Below are 19,545 nucleotides of genomic sequence, written 5' to 3' on the forward strand. Positions count from 1 at the left end.
ATATTCATCAGCTCAATAAAATTGAACAGTATGTTGTTAGTTATTCTTTAGATTCACAATTGTAATGAGCATTTCCGCATGCAAGTTGTATCGTAGTTTAGATATATCATAGTTTTTACATATTAAAGTTCCAACAAAACCCTCAAATTTTTTAGTAGAGTTGAGCAAGATAATTTGAAAAATGTGCCGTGTTATGTATTATAGAAAAGGTTAGTTCGTTGGTAATTATTATTTCTTCTTCATTTACATGTTGTTAGTAAAAATAAACTTTAACTAACAGTCAAAGTAGTCAAAGTATATTTTAACTAATACTACTTAATATCTATTATACTTATGTTCAGTATTAATCTGTATTATTATTGCTTGACAATTAATATATTTTCATGTCGTATACCAAATTATAAACATAAGTTTAATATGTAATTAGCTGGATTTATTTTTACACACTCACAGACTTATATTTTATTTTAAATGTTAAAAGAGTGTTAATATGTAGTGTAAATCATAATACATTTTTTCACAATTAAAAATAATCCTTTTTCTGATGGTGTTGGCATTGAATTAAACCGCGCTGTCGTTTCGTTCACAAAAAGTGATGTTATGAGGAGCATATTCGGTCCTCATATCATAAAAAATCTGTGCGAAAACAATAAACACGTGTGAGGCCCTCACGGCAGATCGGGGCGGTCTGACGCGAAGTGGGGACAGCGTTGTCACTGTATCGCTCTAGCCACGCTGGTCAACAGACTTATTCGTTAGCTCAGTTTTGTATTAAGACCGCTGTGACATCCAACCCGTGAGACAACCAAACCCGGTCTCCCCTACTATCCCGTGAGACCGAACCTTCACTGAGAGGGTATGACGTCACACAGCTGATCGCAAACGGCATATTGTACTATCCCGTGAGACCGAAACCCTCACTGAGAGGGAATTTCGTCTCACTACTGATCACGACAGTCATATTTTATCTCGAGAATCTGAAACTTTACTCAATATGAAGACCGTTTGACAAATGATAGGGTGCATCATAATAAGATGAACATGAGCATAAGCAATGACTAGAGTAGGGACGCGAATATTACAATTATATGAGACAAGAACGATTAATAAGTTTGCTTAATGAAAGATTAAGAATTGAAACTATTCGGTCTCTGGAAACGTACGAATGGGCCTCTCGCTATTACTCTATACTACTATATATGCTCTTACTGCAGACAGATTTCGTCATAGTCTTAATGTCTTGAGGTAAACAATCTACGAATTCGGTGGTGTGGTCTGACAAATATAAAAGTGGGTTTGCTTATAACCTCACAATTGATTACAGATCATTTTCTGTATAGGCGATATTAACGTAGTATTTTCTTTTTGTAATGCTTTAAAGTGTAGTAAGGCGAGTCGGCTTTCGTTTGAAGATACACCGGAACCTTTCAAAAAATCACTACTTTTAGAGGAACATACTGTGCAATTAGCGTTTAGCTACTATTATGTATTCTGTGGTGCAATGTAAACTGTTATTAGACAATATTCGCTCTTATAGTAGTGCGTTTCAAATGATCCTTTGGTGCTCAATAATTATCAGAAGATCCGTTCATGCTTACTTTTAAGATACAAGGTCAAGTTTACCATTTGATAGGATCCCTTTTGCCTGAAGGCCAAGCTAAGTTTGTTTAAATATATTTTGTATTCGAGTACAACGAATAGTGGAATACAAGAAATCAATATTTCTCAAATTTAAAACTGAACTCATTTCACAATTTTAGAACAGGTTAATTCGTATGTATGCAGTTTTAAATCGACATTAGAAGCTTTTCCTCAAGATGGTGATATCGGCACTCAGGAACTCCCTGGACGTGTTATAACGCCCAGGCCACAGTATTACAATTTTTCCTACAGTAGGGCGACGAATGTATTTTCGCATAGCAACGGAGGGGAACTCGCGGGGGGTCAAGTGACGCGGGCCACGTACCACAAACATGCTTAGTTTGTGGTATCGAGCGCGAAAGATAGTCATCGTGTTTTTAGTAAAGTTACTATGTAAACTAACGTAATTTAATACTTAGGTACATATTCTATAATGGTGTGCTCAAACTGTTAATCTACATTTAATTTAGATTATTATTTGATACTAAGTAATGTAGAATTTAAACCACATTCATGTTTTCTTCAGATTTTAAGATTTTCTTATCAGAGTGTTCAATTTTAATGTAGTTAAATTTTATAAGAGACAATAATTAAGAAAATTTTAAAATAAAGTGTCACGTATTTTTTTTAAACGACGAATGACGAAAAACGACCTAATCGCGGACGAAGTCGCGGGCAACAGCTAGTAATTATTAAATGACCACGGGTAAACGAGTTTGAAGAATTAGTTTTATTTTCAAAAGCAATTATCGCAGATGATAAATATCAAAATTCGATCGCCTGCTGAGATAAACATCAAAACGGTATAAATCTCTAGCGAAATTTAAATTTTATTAATATGTATGTAAGCTTGTATTAAAGGAAATGACCGAGGCCAAAATCGTTACGTTTTTGTTGTTTTTTATCGTCTCAACTAGATCATTGTTTATTGATTTAAATATATTGGAAGTTTCATATTTTCATATTTATCTTATGAATAATAACACTTAAAAAAGGTATATCAATTAAAATACAAAAATATTCTCTACATTATATTAAACGTAAAATATATCTAACTTTTTTTACCAAAAGGCAAAAGGCTTTAGTTTGAAATACCAAAACTATAAATTGAAATACCCCATTACTTTAAAAAAGAACATGAAAAACCCAAATTAGATTTTCTTATTAATTATTCTGTGCTTGTTGCCATACAGATCTAATTATTTAAAATATCTATGAACACAGTTATAACTGTACACAATATTTGTGAAATAATTTTAGTCTCAAGTATGTCACTGATTGAATTTAATAGTTTTCAGAATGAACGTGCTATACGGTTAATCTTTTTTATACTTTTACAACCAGTTAAAGAAATAGGTAGGTATGTTTTTGTTGTATAAATCTTATACTATAAAAATGAATCGCAAAATGTGTTGGTAAGCGTATAACTCGAGAACGGCTGAACCGATTTCGTTAATTCTTTTTTTATAATATTCCTTGAAGTACGAGGATGGTTCTTATGGAGAGAAAACGTAAACATGTACCACGGGCGAAGCCGGGGCGGACCGCTAGTAGATATTATTATATTTTATTAACTTTATAGTAAATAATAATAAGGTCATTATCAACCTGCGTCATGAAACCCGTCTACAATTTACCCAAACTTATTATGCTTTATTTTTATGACATTCAATCTTATTTTTTATTTGTTTAAAAAAATGTATCAGGAAATGCATTTTATTCATAAATGAATATTATTTTGCCAAATTATATCTACTTATTATTGTGTTGTAAAATAAAACTACATTTAACAATTTTTTCCAAAAATGAGTTTTTAATGAATATTCGTAAATAAAGGTACATACTATTAAAAGTTCATTATGTTGTTTATGTGATACAGTAATTTTGTTATTATGACGTTTCACGTTATTAATTTTGGAACTTGGCATTTCGTAAATAATTTATATGTACTTAATCTTTTTGGATACGAAATAAATTTGCACAAATAAATTTTGTGTATTTTAATATTATCTTAATATACTTAGTTAAAATCTCATATCTCATTCATAGCAAAGACGGCAAATTATTTCGCGTACCACGGCTATTGCAAAGCTCATTTTACTTGTCAGGGCCTTTTCAAATCATAGTTATTCTACTTTTAAATATCATGCAATGATATGCTGCATATTTTCTATTAAAGTAAGCTCCACTCCAGAGGTGAAATATCTGTATTTATGCTTGTCAATTTTACTGTTCATGATGATTACTTTTTGCCTGACAAACCAAAAAAGTGAATTGCCTATTTCAAATTGCGCAACGGTGTACCAACATTAGTTTTTCCTTTTTACTGTCTACCAACATAACCAATACTGTACCAACACTATACCAATATATTAAATCAACATTTTGTTCCAGGATGGTAACTCCCCAAGTGGCAGTCCTCGTATCAGTGGTGGAGAAGTGACCCTCGCTATACCTCAAAACAGGAGCTATGGCGCGATCGGAGGCGTCGAGAAGGTCACCTACACTTGGGCGGACATTAACGCGTTCGCCACTGAAACCAGATCTAGGAACAAGAGGATCTGGAACTTCTGGAGGAACTCGTCGGATCGAATGTTCCAGCAGAGGAAGCAGTTGTTGAAAAATGGTAAGATTTAATTTGCTTTTTAGATTGTGTTCAGGGATATTTAACACGTGATCATCTTTTCATATATATTTTTGACGTGTTGGCGCGATTTTTGTAAACTTTTTGTTTTGTTATCATTTCGTTTGATGTTAGATTGTTTCGTATTTGACGTTACGCTTGTATCACCTATCTATTTTTGAAATACAATCCGATTTATGTACCTACTAGCTTTCCACCCGCGGCATCGCCCGCGCAGTCAAAGAAAAACCCGCATACTCGCATAGTTCCTGTTCCCGTGGGATTTCCGGGATAAAACCTATCCTATGTCCTTTCTTGGGTATCAAAATATCTCTGTACCAAATTTCATGCAAATTGGTTCAGTAGTTAAGGCGTGATTGAGTAACAGACAGACAGACAGACAGAGTTACTTTCGCATTTATAATATTAGTATGGATTGCATAACATTTGATTGCATGGGTATAGAACCATTCCTTTATATCTGCTGTTTATTTACCATTTTATCTTTAATAAAATAAACTTATACACATACAATTATTTAGCTTTTCAAGAAAGCTCGTAACTTAACTACAGACAACTTGCAAATAATATACAATATCCCTGTGCGTGATATTGCTAGCAATTTATGTAAGTTACTTATAAGGTGTTGACTAAATTCTAGACTATTCAGTATTCATGCTATTTATACCAGAGTAATTATATAAACATAGTAAAGAAAGTCCCATTAATACGGAATGTGAAACTGCAACATAATATAATATTAATCGCCTTATGTTTTAGAGATTAAGAAAATAGCCTCAGCGTTGCATGTCGATGCGTTCTCGCCAACTGATCGTAACGCAGTGAAAGCAAATACTTCACTATCCATCTCATATCACGTATTTGTATCTCTTTATTAATAACAACTTTATAAAGAAAATATATTGAGAAATGTGCATATTTTCAAATTTGAAGACACGCAAGCGTTAAAAAACAAAGACTCCGTCTGGCAGGATATTGAAACGTAGTCATTAACGTCCCAATACTAAATATCTTTTACATCAATTTATGAAATAATCCAAAGAGCTTAAATTTTTTCAGTTAAATTGGTATGCCACTTGAAATTACCCGAGTAATTTATATTTCCGCACTTCATTCTCCCGATATTATAATCACAATTTTATTATCAGGGGCTAATGACACTTGATATTAAGAAAATTAGTTTTGAAATAATTGACGATCATAAATGTTTTTTTTTTATGTTTTTAATGCAAGAGTTTTAATAAGTTTAAATCTTATAATGTGAAAGTATGTTTACGTATGTCCTGTTGTGTGAAAAAAAAAACCTGAATCTCATTTAAAAGAAACAAGTTGTTTGGAGTTTCAGTGAAAATAAACAATGAACCATATTTGGGTAACAGCGAAAAAGGCAACAAGGTCATTACGATTCTGTTTTTTTTTAATAGTTAATTAATCGAATGTTATTCTGCGTTGAAATACTTTTTATTTTATTATAAGTATAAAAATAATAGTAAAAATTATAAAAGTAAATATTTACCTACGTAGTTATTTTATTAACTGCACACAAAATCGATTTCACAACCAAACATAAAGATGCTCATCGACTGATTGCCCTTCTTTACACATTTTACAAATATATTCATATCCACAAACGACTATTACAACTTAATACAGGACAGGCTCACCAATAAGCGGAAATGTGCTATTAACAAAAAAAAAAGTTAATACCACAGAACATCTAAAATTATTCGTATTATCTTTCAGTAAATGGCGCAGCGTACCCCGGAGAGCTTCTAGCGATAATGGGTTCATCAGGAGCTGGAAAGACCACGCTCCTCAACACGCTGACCTTCAGAACTCCTAGCGGTGTTGTCTCTAGTGGTACGAGAGCGCTGAACGGCCAGCCAGCTACACCTGAAGCGCTGACAGCGCTGTCGGCGTATGTACAACAGCAGGATCTGTTCATCGGCACTCTGACTGTGAAGGAACATTTGATATTCCAGGTTTGTTTGATTTGATTGTTTGGTTTGTTCGTGCAGTCGCAGTTCGTGTGCCTGCCTCATTCCTAACAAGGATGGAAATGAATGATTGTGACGACTTTTTCAATTCTATCTAGTTTCCCGATAAACTAATGTTCCTTTTGATGCGTTAAAAAAATTCTATATGTAAAACAAAGGTTCGAAGGAACTATTGCAGTATAGGAAATCAATTTATTACATATTCGTTGCAAAAGTGTGTTCTTATTATTTAGCACGCTTATATTTTATAAAATAGTAATATTTCTAACTTAAGGATTTTTAATTAAAAATCATATTTGATTGACAGGCTTTGGTACGGATGGATCGGCACATACCTTACGCACAGCGCATGCGCCGTGTTCAAGAAGTTATAACAGAGGTAAGTAGTTTAGTTTAATAATATTGTATACCTAGGTATTTAATATAAACCTAATTTAATTCCAAATAATATCATGCATTTGATTCATTACAAACAAGTTACGGGTCATTGATTTAGAAATACATAGATATTTGTTAGATACCTACCTATATATTTCGAAAATTTATAATCGATCGAGAATATACATATAAATATTCTTTATTTAGATTACAATTAAAAAGTAAGACCAATGTTATTTTGTTGAGGAGATAAGAATAGATTTCGTTGCAACTTGCAACTAGGAAGCTGTTCAAAATATCATGATTAGATATTATATATTTCTTATATTTATTTGATAATATTTAAAACCTGATTGTACAATATTTAAATGGACGTCGAACACTTTGCTAAGTATATCTCTATAATCTTTTCGTGAGAACAAGGCGACGTTTTTAAATTTAAATGAGTGAATCAAATAAGTATGTGTGTTGTCAACCAGTATATTATTATCATTAACATTTGAATAAATTTATAATAATCTATATTTACCTATATAATGTATGTGAAACCTCATTCAGTATATTCAAATTCTGCATACCGAGTGTGCGTTTTAAATCTTTAAATGGAGATGTTGAAAATAATGAAATTATAGAATGGGATAACATCTTCACTGCATCACTACATAGTATTTAAAACAAAGTCGCTTTCTCTGTCCCTATGTCCCTTTGTATGCTTAAATCTTTAAAACTACGCAACGGATTTTCATGTGTTTTTTTTAGTAGATAGAGTGATTCAATGGGAAGGTTTTAGTATATAATTTATTAGGTTTGAGACAAAGCGGGCGAAGCCGCGGGCGATGAGCTAGTATAATATAATTATGTAATATTTTCTGCGCAAGAGCTTTTTTGGGAAAAAAAATTTAAAATATAGTTACATATGTTATAAGTAAGCTGGGTATTTTATTTAAAAAATCGTTCTAGTAGCAACAATAAAAACACCAAACGTTTATTCTAACACTATCCTAAATTATGCTAAAATATGCTTCATGTTCATTAGTTTCACATTTTCATTTTCATGCTACCTACTAGTAAGTATGTAGCTATAAAGAATATCGTAAAATTCTAAAGAACGTCCATTTCAATGTCCAATTTCTTCCATTATAATTCAATGTTTATTAACGTTTATTTGATAAGAAGGCTTTTCTGTAGGTTTGCCCTATAAACGACAACTTTCTCTTTACGTATTCAATTTTATATTCATACGAAATTTACGTGTTCAAGCTGATACAGTTTAAATGAAATGAAATTGATCATCAGTTTAAATCATTTTAGCGTTAATTTGCTGTCAGAATTGTATAGTTGTATGTTTAGGAGACTAATTAAAGATACTGCAAAAATCAGTCAGAGCAGTGCTTATTGTTTAATTTCATATAGGTACCTATTTATAATTGGGTACGGGGAAAATGTAATATGTAGAGATAGTTTTACTGACAAATTTAACTTTTAATTGGGCTTAGTCCTCTGCTTTTTAATGATCCAAGAAGCTTTTTGAAATAAATTAAATACCTACACTCTAAATATAAAACTATAATGTATAAAATAATTAGCTGTATAATTTCAGATATTTCTTACAACGCTAAAATTCATTAATTACTTATTACTGGTCTAATTGTGCAATTTGTGTTAGATACTATTTCAAATGTTCCAGCAATTAATCTACCACAAAATATTTGATCGATACTAAATACGATACTTATATATTTATACTGACCACAGAAGACCTTAAGTGGTCTAAAACCGCATTGGCCCAAATAAGTATTACAAGGCCGTGATTGCTGGATGGCATTACTTACTGAAATAGTCATGTAACAATAGGTCAATCACCTAATGAAGTATCGGGTTTCTTAGTAAATAATACCCAGCAAGTGATGTAATTAAATTGATAAATAGAAAGTGAGAATCCCTGTAGAGCCTAGAACTATTCGATACTCGATTGTTCCTATTTCTATTTACTTTAAAAGAAAATTATAATAAGATACTTAAATAGAAAGGATTGAACAAACTTAATCACGTGGGTGGGATAGAGATCTCATGAGTCGATAGGCAAAAGCGAAGTATTGAAATCCACCTCCCAATTAGGCACCTACATATTCGTATTCATTGGAAAACTGCGAGAGCTTAGCTTTAATAATAGACAAATCTCAAATATTTTTTAAATTGTTATACCTATTATTAATTAATTATTATTAATTTATCGCAGTTGTTATTAAAAAAACTCTGATTTCATTCAAAATATAAAAGATACGACATTCATTGCTAGGTACGCAGACTAATAGATAAACTATGTTTTTCTATTTAAAGCAAAACAATTATTCATTAACTTCATAGCGTTATTTCTTTTTATTCAGCGATGTGTTAATATCACTTTGTTCAGTGTTTAAGAGCAAAAAACATTAATGTAGCGATTCAATCGTGTGTTACTAATGGAGAATCTGTGTAAACTTGACTTAATTATCTTGTTTTTTTTTTATTCAGACTTTGGTATACCTAAATGTGTACAAGTAGGTATTACGTGGTATAATAATATGATATACTAGCGGTCCGCCCCGGCTTCGCCCGTGGTACATATTCACGTTTTCTCTACATAATAACCATCCTCGTACTTCAAGGAATATAATAAAAAAAGAATTAAAGAAATCGGTTCAGCTGTTTTGGGATTCATTTTTATATTATAGATAATGTTCTGTGCAAAAATGTTGACAGTAGCTTCAAAACTTTATTTTAAAATTGAATATTAATTTTTTAACAAAATAAACTGTATAAACTATAATCTCTAGCATAAATTTTAACTTAACGGTCCTATTTATATAATAGGTGGTAATGTAATATTTAGAGGTATATACCTGTATAATATAATACAAGGCAAAATATATCTTAGTGAACGTTGGTTCAATTATCTCAGCTAGACATCCTTGTATATAATGAGTCATTATATTATGTACAACTATTTGTACACTGGTGAATGGTAGAGAGAAATGTTGTCTACAATAATTATATACGCAGAATATATTGTTAATGCTTATTTAAACTTCTAAATACGTCATATTTATGTTAGGTATATTTTATTATAGTAAAACACGACAATTGTTACTTGTGTGACAGGAGAAAATGCTAACGAATTGATGTGTATTTATAAAATAAATATTTATTCAGAACTGAAATTAGAAGATTAGTCGATGAATGAGATTGTCTATTATTGCATTACAGAAACCACTTTGCATGAAAAGGAAATCATATAAATGCCTTCCAATACAGATTTTGTGGTTTTTCGTAGTTTTTAATACAATTAATAGTTTTATTTGATTAAACTATGTCTTCTTTATATCACATAAATCATAGATTAAATATACAGGGTTACTTGTAAAACACCAGCAACCTCGTAGGACAAGATAGCTAACATCATACGTAACAACATTTGTTCTACGACTTTTGATAATTTGTTAGACTTTATTTTCATACAAAAATAAATATTCATTTAATTTTCCGTTTGAATATTATAAACTCTACGCGCATTCCAAACCTTACGTAAACAAGAAGCGAACGAGAGGGGAAAGGGGGCGTCGCGTCTTCCTTTCGATAATGAATAGAACATAGACTTACAAATGTTAGGAGAGTACAATAAAAGCTTAAAAAAATCATTTAAAAATAATTTATTGCGTTATGCCAAAAGTCGTAGATCAAATGTTGTTACTTATAATGTTAGCTATCTTGTCCTGCGAGGTTGCCGGTGTTTTACAAATAACCCTGTATAAATATAATAATCCGCAGCTATTCACAGTTTAAATAATTTATGACCAGTTTAGTGTCAAGTTTCGTGGGCATTTAATAAATACGCTAAAGTGATATAAATCCGTTCCACTGGTTGCCGCCGGCGCTTTTCAAATCATTTATTAATTTAATAGTGCGTTTAAATCTATCTGCATTGGATGAAATTATCGACTAAGTAAACGTTATTTAGATAAATCATTTTCAACAGTAAATATTATGTAGGTAGGCTGTAGACGTTTTAAATGGACTGATTATAATGAATCTCTCTGAGACACATAATAGAGAATTACTTCATCTTACTTCTTCTTAGTTCTTCAAAGAGGAAGAAGAAATAAGCAGAAACAGACAGATATAAAACAGCCTAAAATTCATTTATTTATCAGTGAAGTGTGAACCAACCATGAAACTAACTTATGCCTCATTCTTCCAGTTGGCGCTATCAAAATGCCAGAACACAGTGATAGGTATCACAGGGCGGCTCAAGGGCATATCAGGTGGTGAGATGAAGAGGCTCTCGTTCGCCAGTGAGGTGCTGACAGATCCTCCGCTCATGTTCTGCGACGAACCCACCTCTGGACTCGACTCGTTTATGGCACAGAATGTTATACAGGTAAGATATTTCGTTTTATCAATGTAAAAAGTAGCTTATTTTTTTTGATGTCATAATGAAGATTAATTATTGTTTAATACTACCTACCCATTATATTATAATCAGTAAAAATTAGAAGAATTATTAATTTTCCGAAAGTTTATGCATCTTATGTAAGGTAAAATTTGAATTTGGATGCTATAAAACAATCGTTCTAAATTGAAAACTTCTGCATAACTTGTACAATTATTATACACTAGGTTTCCGCCCGCGGCTTCGCCCGCGCAGTCAAAGAAAAACCCGCATAGTTCCCGTTTCCTTGGGATTTTCGAGATTGCGACATTTTCCCGGGATAAAAAGTAGGGTATCAAAATATCTCCATACCAAATTTCATGAAAATTGGTTCAGTAGTTTAGGCGTGATTGAGTAATAGACAGACAGACAGTTTTTCAACTCTTCTTTAAATTCCGTATTAAATTGCCAAAAATATTGCTATAATCATTCTTCTATACGTAGGTGTTAAGCGGTCTCGCAAAGAAAGGCAAGACGGTAATATGCACGATACACCAGCCTTCATCAGAATTATACGCAATGTTCGACAAGCTCCTCATCATGGCGGACGGAAGAGTTGCTTTCCTTGGCTCACCTGATCAAGCTACGGACTTCTTTAGAGAGTAAGTAGAAAGTAAAAGCCTTTTTGATCTTAAAAATATTTATTTTATTATGCTTTGTGGCTCTTCAAATTGACAATGAATCTTATTCATTGTCAATTTTAAGAGCCTTAAGGTAAATTAAAAGAGGTCTTATCGTCATTTTAAGTATGTAGGAAGATTTCATAGTTTCGTGAATAAAAATTTGCTTAAAATTGTGAAAACCAAAAGGTACAATTTTTGCAATTTCGCAAGTTAGACTATAATATTATATATTTGACTAGAAATTTCTAATGGACCAAAAAATGACAGGTTAGGAGCCGCATGTCCCGCGAACTACAACCCGGCGGACCACTACATCCAGCTGCTGGCGGGCGTGCCGGGCCGCGAGGAGAGCACGCGGCACACCATCGACACCGTGTGCACCGCCTTCGCCAAGTCCGAGATCGGCTGCAAGATCGCGGCTGAGGCGGAGAACGCGCTCTTCAATGAGGTACGTGGTTCTGGATGAGTATTTTATGCAGTCCTTCTACCTATAATGTAAACCTAGGAAATTTTAGGAAACATTAAAAATGCATCAGAAGTGTAGGAAGCGTTGTGGAAAGCGCTTCGTGCATTCAGCAATCACGATCATAAATTCAGTCGTCCTTAACACATACCTATCTCAAGAAAACTCTTTCTTCATATAAGTACAAGTTAGTCGACCATCTTCTATGAAAGAGTCTGATCATTCCAACAAAAACAGAAAAATCAAACAACCCCCAACGCAAGGTATAGAAAAACTAGGCGGACTCTACGATCAAAACGATCATAACTGGCTCGGTTATCCTTAAAGTATACCCCAATATTGTTTCATCCCTTAGAATTTAGATCATTAAGTAATTTCATCCTGATATTACCTCTGTAACCATAAAACAAGCAGAAAAAAAGCAATAAGACCTCTTTTAATTTACTTAATATGAAAAGCAGTGGTGGCTCAGTGGTGAGACCTCGGACTTCGAATCGATAAGTCCGTGGTTCGAGACCAGGCGAGCGCGCAGGAAATAAATTGATTTTTCAATTTATCTGCGCATGTTGTAACATCACCACTGCTCGAACGGTGAAGGAAAACATCGTGAGGAAACCGACATGTCGAAGAATTAAAAAAAAAAAAGTTCGACGACATGTGTCATCCGCCAACCCGCACTTGGCCAGCGTGGTGGATTATGGCCTGTACCCTCATAGGAGGCCCGTGTCCCAGCAGTGGGAACGTATATGGGCTGATGATGATGATGAACCATAAAACACAAGATCACTTAAATAGGTATACAATACACATATTAAATAATCACTCCTTCCAGCGCAAGATATCAAAAGGCTGGGCGGACTCAGCGTGGTCGAACGCAGCCGCGTTCCGCCAACGTCGCTCGCCGTACAAGGCGTCGTGGTGCGCGCAGTTCCGCGCCGTGCTGTGGCGCTCCTGGCTCTCGGTTACCAAGGAGCCCATGCTGATCAAAGTGCGATTCTTGCAGACTGTTGTAAGTATTTACCTATTTATTATAAACATTATATGAAGTTTTCACGCGATTCGCATTTTATGGGTCAATTCAGATAGTTAACATCTATTCCGAAAAATCAATATACAAATGGATTAACTTAAACTTAAAAGTATGGAAAAATTGTTCTACAACTGTTTCTCCAAGCATTTGTTGTGTTTACAATGTGAATTTTTTCATTTATTATTTCTGTCTGTCAAGGTGAAATAGATTTTAATAGTGAGCTTTGTTTCAGATGGTTTCAATTCTAATTGGTTTGATATATTTCGGGCAAAATCTGGACCAAGATGGCGTCATGAACATCAACGGTGCTATCTTCCTCTTCCTCACAAACATGACTTTCCAGAACATTTTTGCCGTCATCAATGTAAGTAAATACAAAAAGTTTGGAAAATCCAAAAGTGCACGCCTCATAATCTCATCCTTTACAATAAAATTGATTATTTATAAAGGTGTATATAATATAAGTATGTAGATACACTTGTTCTCATGTGCCAATGCTCTTGTGCTGTCTCAAAACAGTTGGAAAAGTAAAGAAAGCGGTACCGTAATAATTGAGCTATTTTTCTTGTGGCCCCACCTAGATGTGAAACTGCGCAGGTTTAAGGGACTGACTACCAACTTATTTTTTTAAACCTTGGCTTATAGTATAAAGAATCGAGTTTATAATGGTGAATTTTGAGTACACTATAAATAAAAAAAAAAAAAAAATAAAAAAAAACGATATCTTTTTTGTTTATTTAATAACAATTAAACCACATCGAATCAGACCCTGAAAAATGAAAGGGTTCTATTCCTGAGCATACTCAAGCGTAAGAGAAAAAAAAAGACTCAATTAGTAAAGTATTTCGGTCGCTATCGTGTTAACAAGAAAATCCTCCGCACATACAGACACACGGACGTCCAAGACAGAACTTTTTTAAACTAGTTAAAAAATAACAAAAATGACATCAAAAATATCATGAATGTTAAAAATAGTGTTTTTTCTTAATATGTGTGTGTATGTATTATCTTACAAGTGCAATGTATGATACATAAAGACATTTTAAGTTTGAAAAGTCAGATGTTTTGCGCGAAGTGACAGTAGTACCCACCTCAACGCTTCGCATATGAGGCGTGCAATATAATAAGAAATTTAAAATATATTAGTCTTCTACCCTTGAGTAAATTAGATTAATTTTTCACAGTTATTTCAGCTAGCATATTAAAAAACAAAAATAACAATTGTCATTATTAACTCTACAAAGTTCCTCATCATCTTAAGAGACAAACAACCAGAATGTAAAAAACTTTCCACAGATCCACCAGGAAGTCGGAATTCATATATTCTATTCCGCAGGTATTTTGCTCCGAGCTACCAATATTCATCCGCGAGCACCACTCGGGGATGTACCGCGCGGACGTGTACTTCCTCTCGAAGACGCTCGCCGAGGCGCCCGTGTTCGCGACCATACCGCTCGTCTTCACCACTGTGGCGTACTACATGATCGGGCTCAACCCAGCACCGGAGAGATTCTTTATCGCGTCGGGATTGGCTGCGCTGATTACTAATGTGGCTACTTCGTTTGGTGAGTTCTGATTGTGTGCAAAGGTTCATGAGATGAAACTGGACAGTGATATCACCAGTCTGTTGTGTTACACAAACCCTATTCAGTACTGGTGTGGTTCTACATCAGTTTTGGATTGGCTGCGCTGATAACAAATGTTGCTTCTTTGTGGTAATTACAGCTATACAGTCCTGAATCTTGTTTGGCTTGATGGCACTAAGTAATCAATAGTGTTGCTATTACGTTACTACTACGTACCGACTGTGCTTAAAATTGGGACATTATTTCACACTGCACTCGTATTATTTAGCATTAAAGAGGATATTTATCGAGTCTCAATTATCTGCGCTGATCATCTATCTATTTCGTTTAGAAACTTGTTCTTTTTCTGGTAATTACTGTAGTCTTTAAATGCTTAAAACCGAGAATATTTATACAAAATAAATATTGTAGATTTCTTCATTCCTTCCTTACCCTCTTCGTAGACATTAGTCATCTCAAATACCACAATAAATTGTTCATAGTTATCACAGACATAACTATAAATGTAGATATGTATGAAAAATCAACCTTTAAATTTATTCCGACCATGTCCTAGACATTATGTAGAGGCTATTATGTACATTATAACATGGAATCCGGTTTTCTAGTAAAGGGCTATTTCTTGCGAAAGAAACAGTCGTGATGCCAGGGAAATAAACTTTATTGAGATAAACTGATGCAATAATTCAATTAACACCATGTTGAGCAATCATTGCTAGTTTACGATTTTATGTTGTAAAAAGTTGTTCCAGTAGTAATTGTGATGAAAAACTTAATCACTCAATTACCTATGTAATTAGTCTGATAATGAATATTTATGACTTTGTAATATTATGTAGAAGAGAAAATTAGTTTAGATTAACTATATGGATTAGTATTCTCAGCTTTTTATTGGTTTTCGCTTAAATATAATTTCAATGATAAAAATGTAAAGAATGCCATTTCGATAATAGTTTATTAATTATCATATTAAATATTTAGTCAGAATCACTTAAAATTCAATTTGTGGAGTGATGGATTGATCAATTATAATATTTATTATTAATTACTGTAAATTGTGAAATAAATGAATGCTTACGTTATAGGAAGTTATTACATGCGATTCTGGAATGCAATACAAAATTAAATAAAACATAGGTTTTCTTTGTGTTGAGCATTCATAAAATGTTATAGGTACTGTAATTATTGAATATAGTAAAATTTAAATAATTTAAATTCGGTACCGTCTTAGTATGATCCAGTACGCATTGTACGCATAGCTATACTCTTTTACATCTAGTTAGGATTGGGCATGCTGGTCGGATTTTGCAACTACCTACACTACCCCCAACCAGTAACCTACACTTCTCTTTGACTATTTTTTGACATCATTATAATATATTTTTGTTCTTTTGCTTTATTTTGGCTTGACAGATGTAAACAAAAATGTCTATAATTTTTGAAACGAACTACTTAAAATCACTGAGAATTTTCAGCAGCGGATAATTATTTTTTGTATCCAAAACATGTCAGTCTCAGTATAGATTATTAAGTTGAAAACAATAACTATTTTACACTTTATTTTAATTCATATTTATTTGAACAGGTTACCTAATATCGTGTGCCAGCAGCAGTGTGAGCATGGCGGCGTCCGTCGGCCCGCCCATCATCATCCCCTTCATGTTGTTCGGTGGTTTCTTCCTAAATTCTGGGTAAGTGCTTGATAAACACTTGGCCATAGATAATATTATGGTCCAATTAGCTTTACCTATAATATTTTAGACAATAATTATCCTTAAAATATTTTAACTGTATTTGCGATCTTGTCTTAGATGTTCAATAAATAATAAATAAACCGTTAAATATTAGGCACAACTCTTAAGATACCATATTATGCACAAACGTGTAGAAACTATCTATATCTATATAGGCTTCCGGATTCATCATATAATACACATAAAAGTCCATGAAATGTTTTCATGCACAATTGTGACCCTCTAACCCACAGAATGAACACCGTTAGACATAAACAATAAACTGTAAATGATCCTGACCTAAATTGATATAATATCTGTAAGCTCCAGCCACCGTTAATACCTGACGACCCTCATGATTTAGTCGTTTAGATAAGATAACATCATTTGCAGATGCAAGTTCGTTGCACCGTAAATATTAACAATGCTATATTTAGAAGGTTATTTTTAACCATCCCGTACAATGGCCTTATCGATTATTGCGTAAGGATATATATGCCGTTACCTGTAAATTCGCGACCGGTTTCAGGTTTATCCATGACAAGCTCATTTATCTGTACTTCGGCATTCTTGGAACTTTAACAGCTTTGAAATGAATTAAATTCTTTAGGATCCCGTCTCCTGTGATGATTTTTAAGGATTAAGATAATGAGGCATTTTTTATTTACTGTTAATTAGTTCGTGATGGTTAAAATATTATGTAGTCTTTGAAATATTTTTAAAAAGGTTATTTTTTGGCTGTTTACCGTCTAGTAGAAGGAGTTGCATTCCTGATATTAACTAGGAATTAACACTAACGTTGTTGAGGAAAATAGGGTTACCACTAAATTTTTTTGTAACTCTTTTTATGACAAAAATTCAGTCTTATGAGAGATTTTTTTTTATATCGCAAGCATTTTTAAAGATTCCTTTTCCTACCTAACTACATTTGTATTTAAAATTTAACTAGTAGCTATCGTAACCTTATTATTAGTAAAGTTTTTAATAACCAAACATTTTGTCCACAGTTCGGTGCCTCCATACCTAGGCTGGATATCGTACCTTTCCTGGTTCCGCTACGGCAATGAAGCCTTGCTGGTGAACCAATGGACCGGTATCGAGAGCATCGCCTGCACAAGGGAAAACTTCACCTGCCCTGCTTCAGGGAAGGTGGTTCTGGACACACTGAGCTTCTCGGAGGTAAATTGTTGTTTATGTTATGGTGACATGTTTCATTCTTCTAATTTCACTTTTCACAGGAAATTTTTCGTAAGCTTTCGAACGAGCTTATAAGGTTAGCTTATGAAAAAATAAAAAGTATTGTGATGTGTAATATTACGTGCCGAGAATTAAACCAAGGTGATGTAAATGGGGAGTTGGTGAGAATTAAACAAACATTTGTTTCTTTAAAAAATCTTTAATGAAATTCCAAATATCATTGAGACCAACAAAAACATATACACATTTAATTAAAATTTCCTTTTTAACCGGACGGCATTTCAATAATTTTCCATCAAACTGGGTAAAAATTTACATAATTTTATCATCTCCAACGTTACAAAAAAAAATAAAGATAATTTTGTGTTTTGTCCTTCGCTCGTTACATTTTTTTTAATCTTAAAAAGTTATCTTCATAATATTTGTTTGTTCCTCAGGATGATTTCAACATGGACGTGATAAACATGGTGCTGCTGTTCATAGGATTCAGATTCCTCGCGTACCTCGCACTTTTGTGGCGCACGCGCAGAGGGAAATAATTTCAAACGATTATCAATTTGATCCGATTTATCTGAATTAAATTTATAAATCATGATTGCGAATTTTTAAATTAATATCGGATTAATAGTTAAATTGAATAAGTCGAAAAAAATAAATGTCAATTCCTTCTGGAAATTACGAATTTATTTTTTTTATACAGAATGTGGACCAATGTAATGATAAGTTCTGTATCGTACGTCTGTGTGTATGATGACATGTTTCTTTCAATATTTTTTTGTGAAAGAAAAATTTGTAAAAATATGTTTCTTTGCATGCACTCGAATGAATTTTTATAATAATCTTAATAATGTTTTGAATTTTTATAAGGAACGATTTCTATAATAACAATTATTATTAAAATAATTGGTTTAATTCTGAAAATAAGAATTAATAATAAATTATTAACACGAAATTTTAAATTGATTTGTGAATCAATGTTTCAAGCGCATTACTTTTTGTACTGTATTTTTGTTATAATTAATGTTTTCTATTCTCTGTACAAACACCTAATATTGATTTCTGTATAAACCTAGTGTTTATTAAGTTTTTATAGATAGGTAAGTGTATATTGCTTGCAACGAATGAGTAATTCGAGCGTCTTTAAATAATTACTGTTTATTCCTTACTATAAATAAAATACATTCCTGCAATGCCATTTTATACTGTTTTAGTTTGTTATTATTTTAATAAAATATTTTAATATGATTTGCGTTTTATTGTTAAAGTAATAACTAGGCACTCGTAGGATTAAAACATTATGTGTGGTATATTGATCATTATTAATATACTTGATATTCTAAAAAAAAAAGGTTTTAATCTAATCTATACTTATATTATAAAGCTGAAGCTGTTTGTTTGAACGTGATAATCTCGGAAACTACTGGTTGAATTTGAAAAGTTCTTTCGGTGTTAGATAGCTCGTTTATCAAGGAAAGCTATAGGCTATAGACCATCACGCTACAACCAACAGGAGTGGAGCCACGGGGGTGAAACCGCGCGGAGCAGCTGACGACATTAGTTCAAAAATATAATTTGTCATTTAAGGCTAAAGTCAGATTAAATACAATTAATTTTTGACATAGCAACCTTCCTCGATGAATGGGCTATCTAACACCGAAATAATTTTTCAAATCGGATCAGTAGTTCCTGAGATTAGGTAGGTACTGCGTTCAAACAAACAAACTCGTCAGCTTTATAATATAAGTATAGATTATTATATTAAGTATAGATTTACACCACCTTAAA

The 19,545-nt window shown here is 32.8% G+C and overlaps 1 protein-coding gene across 1 annotated transcript in view; it reads left to right on the forward strand.

The window, feature by feature from the left end:
• Positions 1 to 19,005, forward strand: part of LOC123691056 (protein white) — a 30,061-nt gene extending 11,056 nt beyond the window's left edge. Inside the window, exons 2-13 of the mRNA XM_045635260.1 lie at positions 4,036 to 4,267; positions 6,029 to 6,267; positions 6,590 to 6,661; positions 10,898 to 11,077; positions 11,573 to 11,730; positions 12,019 to 12,199; positions 13,047 to 13,223; positions 13,477 to 13,608; positions 14,581 to 14,809; positions 16,416 to 16,521; positions 17,571 to 17,742; positions 18,198 to 19,005. Coding sequence (XP_045491216.1) covers positions 4,036 to 4,267; positions 6,029 to 6,267; positions 6,590 to 6,661; positions 10,898 to 11,077; positions 11,573 to 11,730; positions 12,019 to 12,199; positions 13,047 to 13,223; positions 13,477 to 13,608; positions 14,581 to 14,809; positions 16,416 to 16,521; positions 17,571 to 17,742; positions 18,198 to 18,299 — 1,980 coding nt within the window. The 3' untranslated portion in view covers positions 18,300 to 19,005. The remainder of the gene's footprint in view (positions 1 to 4,035; positions 4,268 to 6,028; positions 6,268 to 6,589; positions 6,662 to 10,897; positions 11,078 to 11,572; positions 11,731 to 12,018; positions 12,200 to 13,046; positions 13,224 to 13,476; positions 13,609 to 14,580; positions 14,810 to 16,415; positions 16,522 to 17,570; positions 17,743 to 18,197) is intronic.
• Positions 19,006 to 19,545: the final 540 nt, after the last annotated feature.

The sequence above is a fragment of the Colias croceus genome, chromosome 4 (genome assembly GCF_905220415.1).
Source record: "Colias croceus chromosome 4, ilColCroc2.1".
NCBI classification, from domain to species: Eukaryota; Metazoa; Arthropoda; class Insecta; order Lepidoptera; family Pieridae; genus Colias; species Colias croceus.